At 35.0% G+C, this 12521-nt stretch overlaps 1 protein-coding gene across 1 annotated transcript in view; it reads right to left on the minus strand.

The window, feature by feature from the left end:
- Positions 1-12521, minus strand: part of STXBP5L (syntaxin binding protein 5L) — a 341807-nt gene that overhangs the window by 140383 nt on the left and 188903 nt on the right. Inside the window, exons 13-14 of the mRNA XM_081815272.1 lie at positions 5462-5609; positions 4538-4605 (exon numbers count right to left, since the gene is read on the minus strand). Coding sequence (XP_081671398.1) covers positions 4538-4605; positions 5462-5609 — 216 coding nt within the window. The remainder of the gene's footprint in view (positions 1-4537; positions 4606-5461; positions 5610-12521) is intronic.

Here is a 12521-nt window from a genome sequence, read left to right on the forward strand (position 1 = left end):
CATTCTTTTGCATGTGGATGTCTAGTTTTCCCAATACCATTTGTTGAAGAGACTGTCTTTTTCCCTTTGTATATTCATTCCTCCTTTGTTGAAGATTAATTGACCAAATAGTTGTGGGTTTATTTCCTTTTTTGTTGTTGTTCTATTCCATTGATCTATATGTCTGTTTTTATGCCAGTATCATACTGTTTTAATTACTATCACTTTGTAATGTGACTTGAAATCTGGAATTGTGATACTTCCATTTGTTTTTCTTTTTCAAGATTGCTTTGGATATTCAAAGTCTTTTTCATTCCATACAAATTTTAGGATTGTTTGTTCTAACTCTGTGAAAAATGATGTTGGTATTTCGATAGGGATTGCATTAAATCTGCAAATTGCTTTGGGTAGTATAGGCGTTTTAACAATATTTGCTCTTCCAATCCATGAGCAGAGAAAGTCCTTCCATTTCTCTGTGTCATCTTGAATTTATTTCATCAGTGTTTTAAACTTTTCAGAATATAGGTCTTTCACCTCTTTGGCTAAGTTTATTCCTAGATATTTTGTTGTTTTTGATGCAATTATATATGGGATTGTTTTCTTAATTTCACTTTCTGCTGTTTCGTCATTAGTGTATAGGAATGCAACAGATTTCTGTACATTGATACTGTATCCTGACTTTGCTGAATTCGTTTATTAGTTCTAGTAGTTTCTGGGTGGAGTCTTTTGGTTTTTCTCTCTATAGTATCATGGCATCCATTAAGAGTGAGTTTTACTCCTTCCTTACCAATTTGGATGCCTTTTATTTCTTGATGTTGTCTAATTTCTGTGGCTAGGACTTCTAGTACTATACTTAATAAAAGTGGTTAGAGTGGACATCCTTGTTTTGTTCCTGATCTTAGGGGAAAAGCTCTCAGTTTTCCACCATTGAGTATGATGTCAGGAATGAGTTTTTCATATAAGGCCTTTATTATGTTGAGGTTTGTTCCCTCTAGACCTACTTTGCAGAGGGTTTTTATCATTAATAGATGTTGTACTTTGTCAAATGCTTTTTCTGCATCTATTTAAATGATACGGTTTTAATCCTTTCTCTTACTGATGCAGTTTTATATAGTTTTTAAAAAATCCTTTATCTTCTAAATTCTAAACCTGAATTTAAAGTTATTTATATACTACCACTATATATACCATTATATACTGTGTTATAGGATTTTGGTTTTGTCTATATATTTTCTTATGCTTTATTTTGCTGTCTAGTTTTCATTCATTTTGACTTGAAGGACTCCCTTTAGCAGTTCTAGTAAGGCAGGTGTATTGGTGATAAACATTCTCATTTTTTATCTTGGAAGGTCTTTATTTCTCCATCATTCTTGAAGTAGTTTTCCAGATCTAGTATTCAAGGCTGCTTTTTCTTCTTCTTCTTCTTCTTGCACTTTGAATATATCAACCCACACTCTTCTACAAAATGTTTCTACTGAGAAATCCACTGATAATCTTATGGGAGTTTCCATATACATGATGAGTAACGTTTCTGTTGCTGCTTTCAAGATTATTTCTTTGTGTTTGGCCATTTGATTATGATATATCTCAGTATGGGCCTCTTTGGGTTCACCTTCATTGGAATATTTGGAGGTTCTTGAACGTATATGTTCATTTACTTACTCAAATTTGGGAAGTTTTCAGCCCTATTTTCTCTCTCTTCTCTTTCTGAGACTTCCATAATGCTTATATTGGTCTGCTTAATGGTATTCTATAAATCCTTTAGGCATTCTTTTTGTTCTTCTGGCTTGATAATTTTCATATTACCTATCTTCAAGTTTGCTGATTCTTTCTACTGATTGTCTTCTGTTGATCCCTCCTTCTAAAAAAATTTTTCAATTTAGCATTTTCCTCCAAAATTTCTTTTTGGTTCTTTTTTGTAGTTGCTCTTTATTGATATTCTGATTTCATTCATTCATCATTTTCCTGATTTTATTTAGTTGTCTGTATACTCTTATAGTGCATTGAGCTTCTTTAAGACAATTGTTCTGAACTGTCAGATAATTCACAGATATCCATTTCTTTAGGGTCAGTTTTTGAAGGTGTTTTTTATTCCTCAATTGGGCCATATTTCACTATTTCTTTGTGTTTCTTGTTATATCTTGTTTTGAATTTAGCATTACAGCCTTGTCTTATGAACTGGCTTTGTATAGGGGAAGACCTTCACCAATCAGTCCAGGTAGAGATCATGGGGGCTTCTCAAACCTTTAATGAGGATGTGTCTTTTTTGGGCTTGTGTGTATAATTTCCTAATTAGAGAGGTTTCTGGTTTATCAATGGCTTGTCTTCTGCTCCCTCTACTGTCTGCCGGCAGCACTGCAAGTTTTTGGTGCTTCAACAAACCACTGAGCTCTTTTGTTCTCTGCCCTCAGGCGTCCATGTTTCCATCAGTACTTTAGATTCTGTCTTACCTGAGTCAGTCTCTTGGGGATCCCCCCGAAAAGGAGGAACACTGAATGTACATTCTGCTTTTCTATTTCCCTCTCATGAAAGAAGATGCAAGTTGGGCTTTCCACCTGAATATGAGCTGTGACAATTTGGGGGAGGAGATGACACAATTGAAATGAAATGAGATGGCTGTGGCTATTCTGGACTTTCAGCTTGCCTGGGATACTATGATTTCCTAAATAATTTCTGGGGTTTTCATGAAGGTTTTTTGGAACATATCCTGTTGTTACATATGGGCTACCTATTCTGACATCTTGCTGAGGTCACTCTCCATTGATTATTTTATGGAGTATTTTCCCATTGTTTTTCTCCTAATCTAACTATACTGTTATGTTTGAAGTAAGTATATTGAAATAGCATATAGTTAGGTCATGTTTTTAATCCACTCTGCCAATTTGTGCATTTGAAGTGGTGTATTTAGACTGTTTATATATTTTTTATTTTATTATGTTAACCACCATACATTACATCATTAATTTTTGATGTAGTGTTCCATGATTCATTGTTTGCACATAACACCCAGTGCTCCATTCCATACATGACCTCTTTAATACCCATCACCAGGCTAACCCACCCCCCCACTCCCCTCCCCTCTAGAACGCTGTTTGTTTCTCAGAGTCCATAGTCTCTCATGGTTTGTCTCCCCCTCCGATTTATATTTAATGGAATCATTGATATTGTTAGGGCTTCTGTCCTCCCCCACACACACACTCTTTTCCCCTGCATTTTTATGGATTTCTTCAATTATTTAATACATCCTTATGATGTGTCAATAATGTTTTTTAGTGTATCTTTTTGTATATTTTTTAATGGTTGCTTTACTTGTCACAGGCTTCTTGTGTCATCATTACTACTATTTTGAGGTAACTATAAAAACCTTGCTCCCTTTACCTCACTTTATCCTCTCTCATTTGTAATTGACTTAAATATTTCCTCTAGGATATTTTTGTCAGGTATAGGATTCTGGATTGCCAGTTGTTTTATTTCAGCATTTGAAACAGATCAGATTTTCTTCTGGCATCCATGGTTTCTGATGAGAAATCCACTGTCATCCAATTGGTTTTGCACTATTTGTACTGCATCATCTGTCTTGTTGCTTTCATGATTTTTTACTTGGTGTTTAGTGTTCAGAAGTTTGACTATGATGTGTCTTGTAGATTACTTGTTCATTCAGCTTCTGGAATCTATAGGATTAGACATGTCTATTACCAAATTTAGGAAGTTTTCAGCTATTATTTTTTTATGTAATTTTTCAGCCTTGTTATCTTTCTTCTTTCCTTCCTCACTGGACTTGCAGTGACCCAAGAAGAGGGAAATGTGTGGCTCCTCATTACTGCTGGGTGGTGTTTGGAATTATGGTTCCCCACATGATCTCTAAAACTATAGGTGATGAGTTTCATTACCAACCAGCAGGGTTAAAAGTTCCCTATTCAGCTTTTGCTCAATGTCAGAAACTGATGCTCTCCACTTAGCCTCTGCTGGAGTGGGTTGTTGTGGGCCATAGATTTTTCTGTGGTGGTTAGAGAGATTATTTTCTAACAGTTTTCTATCTTGATAGGTCCCCTTATCTCATCCTTTGGCTAGAGAGTGCTAGCTTTTGTTGGGCTTTTTTTATTGTGTTATCTGTGCCCATTGGCAGTTCCAAGTTGCCAGCTACTTCAGCTCCAAGTCTGGGATATATGAAGTAAAAAGAAAACCTAACAAACTCACTATCATGTCATTTCTTGGGTGTTGGGGGGCCCTAGACAGCTTCACTTCTCTCCACCTTTTCCACTCATCTTATGTTTGTTTAATATATAATACCCAGGGCTTTGAGTAGTACTTAGTGGAAAAAATAGGAAAAAGTATATCTGTTCTATATCTCATAAGAGGAGCTCTTTATAATCTTTTAAATATCTTTATCTGTTGTTATGTCTCTATTTTCATTCTTAATATTAGAGCATGAAGTCAGTTGCTATAGGAAGTAGTGATATTTCTGGTACTGCCTAGAGCACAATTATAGGAAAGTGTAAAAATTCAATAAAATCTTTTGTTGATGAATTGATGAAGTCATAAATCACATCCCACTTACCCAGTAATAATAATCTCTGGATATGTTTGTGTTCCAAGGTTCCAAGCTCCTCCACTGATTGGCCACTCCTAAATAGATTATTCAGGAAGAATTTATGAGTTTTATTTTTTAAATTTAAATAACAAACATTTTAAATGAAAACATTTTAAAATAATGGCAAAAGATTCACTTAAAGGCAATAGCTGTAAAGTAACAAAGGATGAAGTGTGCAGCTATCTTTTAATTCTTTCATTGAACAAACAATTCCAAATGCACAATTCCATCTCCTTTAAAATTATAAATTCTAACAAATATTACCATTTACATAAAAAGTACTTAAAAAGTACTACATTTGCCGCATAGTCTGTGTACCACCAAACTATCATAGTTCTGTTTAACACAGAATACTACGTAAATTGTGCCCCCTTGAGTTGTCCATTCCAACAGCCTTGTGCAAATAGAAATCATAAAGAGGGAGTCTATTACTATTGTAAGTATTTGAATCCTGTAGTTAAATACAACAAAATGGAATTTAGAAAGTTGTTTAACAAATGACTGTTGTGTCTTGTTAACCACTGAATAACAATTAACTGAAAAGAGTTGACTCTTGGATTTTGTAAAACATAATCCTTCATCTAAAATAGTTAAAAACTACATTTTATGGTTCAAATATATATTTAGTATATAAATATATATGATAGGTAACTATATCTCAGTATATAAGCATATACTAAGTATATAAGAAATTTATACTCTTGTAGGCTTAAAGCTATGTAGCATTTAGGAAATTTAAATTTCACAAGTTATGTCTTTTATTGACAACAGCTTATGACTGCAAAAGAATTTAGTTCAAGTCTTCTTATATGGAAGGTCAAAAAGAACAGGAAATAGCATGATCATATAATATGAATATAAAGAAAACTTATTTTTAATTGTTACTTTTACCTTATTACTGTATCCTTGTTTTTTATGCTTGACTCCTACAGAGTAGAGTACTAGAATCAGGTCTGGTGGGCAATCAGCAAAGTATGCTGTGCATGTAACTGGTGACTCATGAATGTCCATGGGATATGGATTTTCAAAGATTGGAAAACTAACAGATGAAGACAATATATTAGTGTTATTTTGCAAAGATAAAAAATGAAATCACTTTTATAAAACAAATCCTAAAATCTTCTAAATATTACATATTTCACTTAAGTATCATAAAACAAGGATCACATGAACAAGAATGCTCTTTTAAGATTATCTGCAAAATGTAATATGAATACTGGTAGAATTTTACTTGAATAAATTCACTGTCTTTTCTGTAATTCCAAAATTTCACAGTGATACCACCTTGCTAATATGGATAGAATGAATTATGTTAAACTGAAAATGTATTCGTCAAGTTGACTTATTAGTGAATGTATTAAAGCATATCAATTAGGTGTTTTATCTATGTACAGTTTCATGTAAATATATAATATAAATGTTAAAATATCTTAGTAATTTTGACATGTGTTTCCTAGTGAGGTAATACATACACAAGTGTTTCTGGTCTTTTGCAGGAATAATTGAAAGATGAGTTTGCTATGTAGGTGTGTGTATGATTATATATGTTTAAGATCATTTCCAAAGTAAACTTAACTAGAGAACAAAGTGGGAATACAGACTTATGGATATAGTAAATTTCATATCCTCAAGCCTACCATAATTTTAAAAATGGGTATCAGTATAGAACCACATTAAGAATTCTTTTTTTTTTTTATTCTTTTGTTACCACATTAAGAATTCTTATAGCCATAATATACCATGCACTTCTTATGTACCAGATGTAACAGGAACTGTAGTAGAAGGCATTGAGTATTAGTCTATGCTGCATGTGTTCTAGGTCTGTATGTTCATGTTACAAGGTCATGGGAGCTAGTAAAAATAATTTTCCCCCATATCATTAGGAACTTAGTTAAAAACTTAGTCTAATCTCTGGAGAGTATGATATGTGTGTGTATTAGCAAGAATTTTTCTTCCCTCTGATCTGAAATACTGCAGATTTCTATCCCAGATAAGAATAGTGGTATATGCAAAATCAGGTGGAAAGGAGCAAGTTGAATTTAATAAATGACATATATGATAAAGGGTTAGTATCCAAAATATATAAAGAAATTATATGACTCAACACCCCAAAAGTGAATAATCCAATTAAAAGATGAGCTGAAGATATGAATAGACATTTTTCCAAATAAGACATTCAGATGGCCAACAGGCACATGGAAAAATGCTCAACATCAGTTATTATCAGGGAAATACAAATCAAAACTACAATGACCTATCACCTGTCAGAATGGTTAAAATCAACAACACAAGAAACAACAGGTGTTGGTGAGGATGCAGAGAAAGGGGAATGAGCTTCTTTCACTGTTGCTAGGAATGCAAACTGGGGTAGCCACGCTGGAAACAGTATGGAGATTCCTCAAAAAGTTAAAAACAGAGTTATCCTATGATCCAGCAATGCACTGCTAGGTATTTACTCAAAGAATACAAAAATACTAATTTAAGGGGACACATGCACCCCAGTATTTATAGCAGCATTTTCTACAATAGCCTAACTATGGATGCAGCCCAAGTGTCCACCAACTTTTGAATGGACAAAGAGGATATAGTATATATACACAATGGAATATTAGCCATAAAAAAGAATGATATCTTGCCATTTGCAATGACATGGATGGAGCTACAGAATATAATGCTAAGAGAAATAAGTCAGAGAAAGACAAATACTATATGATTTCACTCATATGTAAGAATTTAAGAAACAAAACAAATGAGCATAGGTAAAAAACGAGCAAACTAAGAAACAGACTGTTAACTATAGAGAACAAACTGATGGTTATCAGAGAGGAGGTGGGTAGGGGAATGGATTAAATAGGTGACAGAGATAAAGGAGTACAGTTGTGATGAGCACTGTGCATTGTATGGAAGTGCTGAATCACTATATTATACACCTGAAACTAATATTATACTGTATGTAAACTAATTGGAATTTAAATAAAAACTTGAAAAGTATAAAGTACTACCTGGACCCAGAAATAAATTAGAGAGATGGATTGGCTGTTCTCTGTTTCAGAGTAGAAATTAAACACTTCTGAGATTGATGAATTAGAAGTAAAATACATGAGTCACCTTAATGACCACATCTATAACTTGGGATTTGATAATAGCAAGAGGTTACAATGACAGACTCCTGACAAGGTGAACAATATCATGAAAATGGGGAAAATTAGTATATTGGCAAAGAGTAAAGAAAAAGATAAGTAAAAAATAACAAAATGTGTTATAAGAATTTAGATATGGAGATGTAAGCAAAGATATAAATCTAAGAAATCAAGAAGAAAAATGTGTAAGCCCTAATGCTTATTTTTATATAAACAATTAAATGGAAAAAAGGAGGGAAGGGAAGAAGAGTTAAATTACTTTGAAAAGGAGTATAAAGCTGCAATATAATAACATGAAACATGGTTAAAGGTAACTGAAAGGAAAGAGAATATGTTAAATTTCTTGTAATAGGCAATGATATGGGGATGTCACAAAGATTTTAAAACATGGTGTTGCTGAAGGTGAAATAAAAAGTAGCAAAAGGTTATTTCACATACTTATATAAACTAATGAAAAGCATAAGAATAAATGTATATACTGAAAACACTGAGTATTAAAGGTATAGTGGGCCTTGAAAGATATTAGCCAATTAGATAGGGTATAAGAAACCAAGAAATGTGGCACAGAAAGAAGAGTACCACTGAGATCAGAACAGTACATTTTAATAAAACCAATATTAGAACTTAGAGGAAGAGACATAAATCCATACATGTATATAAAATTTAATCAAGTTTAATGTTGATAAATAGAATAGCCAGGCAGAATCAGTGATGATGATCTTATGGCCCTAATACTATATCCCTTTCAAAATACTGAAATATGTGCTGCAAATGAGCATAAAGTACTTTGGCTCTGACATTTTTTGGTAAAGATTTACTTATTTATTTGAGACAGAGAGAGCATGGTGGGGAGGCGCAGAGGGAGAGGGAGAATCTCCAGTAGACTCCCCGCTGAGTGAGGAGCCCAATGCAGGGCTCAATTCCATAACCTTGAGATCATGAGCTGAGTTGAAATCAAGAGTCAGACACTTAACCAACTGAGCCACCCAGGTGCCCCTGTCTCTGACATTTTTAAATGACATAGAAAGTAGAACTCCCAGGCTGTAAGTCATTAAACAGAAATTTACTGAGAACCTACTCCATGTGCAGACAAAGCTCCTCCTTCATGATACCTATACTGTCTAGTAGAGAATCTTTAAAGCAATAATAAACAAATGGAAAATTTTATCTGTGTCAGAGCTATGAAGGAGAGGAGAAGGGAAGTATGCAAGTCTATAATAGGATATTTGACCAAATTTTATAGGTAATGAAAAAAAAAATTTAATGAGGAATGATATCTGAGTTGTTTCTTACAGATAAGATGTTAATAATAAGTAAAAGGAAGGGAAAATTAATACATGCAGAGAAGAGAGAATGTACAAAACTTCTGCATGTATAAGGGCTTAGAGAAGATCAGTAGGTCTAGAGTACAGAATGAGGGAAAATCAGAGTCAGGAAGAAGATAGAAGAGTAGGAGGATCCTGAGCTCACTTTGTCCCACAGACAAGATAACTACATCTGTGCAATTAACTCTGAAAATGATCTAAAGACTGGCAGAACAAACTTTCCTTAGTCAATTACAGAGAAGAGCCACACTGAAAAAGGTAAGAGAGGCAGAGATGTAGTTGGGAACCAGATCCCTGGTAAGACTAAACACAAATGAGAGGGATACCAAGCATGCGGAGGCAAGAAGATTAGACCCCACACCAGGCATCCCAGGCACTGGGGATCTGCACTGAGAAGACGAGTCTCCATTTACACAGGGCTTTAAAAACCAATGGGGCTTAACTCCAAGAAAGACAGAGGGAGATAGGAAACTGAGTCCCTGCCTTTAAAGATCCAGCATAATAAAAAACCCCAACTGAGACACAGCACAGAAGCAGTTGTTTGAAAATTTACTAATCTCAAAATGTGCAATGGAGGGACAGCGATCTTCAGGAGACTTCTCCAAGAACAAGTGTTGGTGGGTGCCATTTTTCCTTGCATCCCCCAGCCTAGATAGCTGGACACTTGCAAACCAGCCCTAACACTCTCCACATATCTTGCTAGAACTGTGTGCCCTACCCCATTCAACCCACCTGCAAAGCAGCTCCTGCCCCTTTACATCCTGCAATCATCCCTGGTAGGGACCAGTGCCACTCCAAAATGACTCCTACCCTGGGGAGAGGGGGAGATAACCCCACACAGCAGCATACCTACAATTCCAGCAACCAAGCCTTTTAGCGACTATGCAGAGAGAGAGCCCTGCTGGTCAGTGTATCCACAGTTATGGTAGAGATTGCAAAAACCTAGTCTAGTTCCTGGCCTCACCCATCAACAAAAGCATCTGTGGGCCAAAAAGGGAGAAAGCCCTGGCATGGGGTGTGCCTCTGCAGAGGCTAATTGTAGACAGCGAGGCTGCCTGTTGACCCCACCCACCTACAAGGCAACAGAGACCTTGGGCCCCTCAACATCACAGGGACCAAACCCTGTCCAGTGCACCCAGAGCAGGCAAAGTGGATCATTGCAGCTGACTGGGTTAAGGACAGATGCTGCTCAGTCCACCCAACCCCTAGAGATTATACCCCAGGAACATCTAGCTCTGGAGACTAGGGGAAATATCACTAAAGGGCACCACAGGACCTCTTCTTCTTCTACATAAGGCCATTATTTTGAAGACCAGGTGATATAGCTGACCTCCATAATACAGTAAAACAAACAGAGTTAGACAAAATGAGACAGAGGGATATGTCCCAAAATGAAAGAACAAAATCACAGCAAAAGATCTAAGCAAAGCTGAGATAAGCAGTATGCCTGATAAAAATGCAAAGTAATGGTTATAAAGATATTCATTGGACTTCAAAAGAGAGTGGATGAATTCAGTGAGAACTTCAACAAAGAGACAGAAAATATAAAACAGAACCAGGCAGAGATGGAAAATTCAATAATTGAAATAAAAACATATTAGAGGGAATAAACAGCAGATTAGGGTAAGCAGAAGAATGGATAAATAATCTGGAAGACAGGGTATTAGAAAGCAAGCAACCAACCAAGAATAATGAAAAATGAAAACAGGTTAAGGGAACTCAGCAACATCATCAAGAGTATTAACATTCACAGTATAGGGATCCCAAAAGGAGAAGAGAAAGGAGGCATAAAACTTATTTGAAGAAATAATAGCTGAAAACTTCCCTAGTCTGGGGAAGGAAACAGACATCCAGATACAGGAATCACAGAGAGCCCCTAACAAGATTAACCCAAGAAGGTCCATACCAAGACATATAATTAAAATGGCAAAAAGTAATGGAATTTTAAAAGCAACAAGAGAAAAAAAAAGTTACATAAAGGGAAATCCCATAAGGCTATCAGCTCAGTTTCAGCAGAAACTTTGTAGGCCAGAAGAGAGTGGTATGATATATTCAAAGTGCTGAAAGGGGAAAAAAAAACCACGTGTAACCAAGAATACTCTATCCAGCAAAGTTACCATTCAGAATAGGAGGAGAGAGAAAAAGTTTCCCAAACAAAAGTTAAAAGAGCTCATCACCCCTAAACCAGCCTTATAATAAATGTTAAAGGGAATTCTTTGAGTGGAAAGAAAAGGCTTTGACTAGAAAAAATTATGAAAGGAAGAAAGTTCACGGGTAGAAGCAAACATGTAATGAAGGTAGTAGATTAATCACTTATAAAGCCAGTATGGAGGTTAAAACACAAAAATAGAAAATTATATCTACAAAACCAATCAAGGTATATACAAAATAAAAATGTAAATTATGACATCATATACATAAAACATGGAGACAGATTAGAAATTTAATGCTTTTAGAATGCATTTAAACTTAAATGACCATCCAGTTAATATAGACTGCCATACCCATAAGATATTATATATGAACCTAATGGTAACCACAAATCAAAAACCTACAGTAGATACACACAAAATAAATAGAAAGTAATCCAAGCATAACACTAAAGAAAGCCATTAAATCACGAGAAGATCAGTAGGTCTAGAGTATAGAATGAGGGAAAATCAGAGTCAGGAAGAAGATAGAAGAGTAGGAGGACAGATTAGAAATTTAATGCTTTTAGAGAAGAGAGCAAGAGAAGAAGAAGGGGACAGAGAAGAACTACAAAAACAACTAGGAAACAATTTACTTTAAAGGGGCTAACTGCTCCAATCAAAAGACTTACATGACTAAATGGTTAAAAACAAGGCCCATCTATATGCTGCCTACAAGAGACTCACTTCAGATCTAAAGACACATACAGACTGAGAGTGAAGGGCTGAGAAAGCATAAAGCATGAAAATGAAAGCAAAAACAAAACAAAACCAGGGGTAGCAATACTTAGACAAAAAAGACTTTAAAACAAAGACTAATGAGAGAAAAAGTCACTACATAATGATAAAGGGAACATCCAAGAAGATGATATAACAATTTTAAATATCTATGCACCCAAATTGGAGCACCCAAATACATAAAGCACATATTAACAAACATAAAGGGAAAAAAAATTAAGTCATACGATAATAGTAGGGGACTTTACCACCCCACTTAAATCAATGGATAGACCATCCAGACAGAAAATCTAGAGGAAATAGTGCCTTTGAATGACACAACAGACCAAATATATACAGATATATACAGATCATTCCATCCAAAGCCAGCAGAATACACATTCTTTTCAATTGCACATGGAACATTCTCCAAGGTAGATCATGTTAGGCCATAAAACAAGTCTCAATAAATTTAAGAGGCTTAGTATCATATCGAACAACTTTTCTAACCACAATGATATGAAAATGAAAATCAACTGCAAGAAAATCTGGAAAGAAAAAACATATGGAGGCTAAACAA

Source organism: Leptonychotes weddellii, chromosome 1, assembly GCF_054177405.1.
Source record: "Leptonychotes weddellii isolate Sample4059 chromosome 1, ASM5417740v2, whole genome shotgun sequence".
In the NCBI taxonomy this organism is placed as follows: domain Eukaryota; kingdom Metazoa; phylum Chordata; class Mammalia; order Carnivora; family Phocidae; genus Leptonychotes; species Leptonychotes weddellii.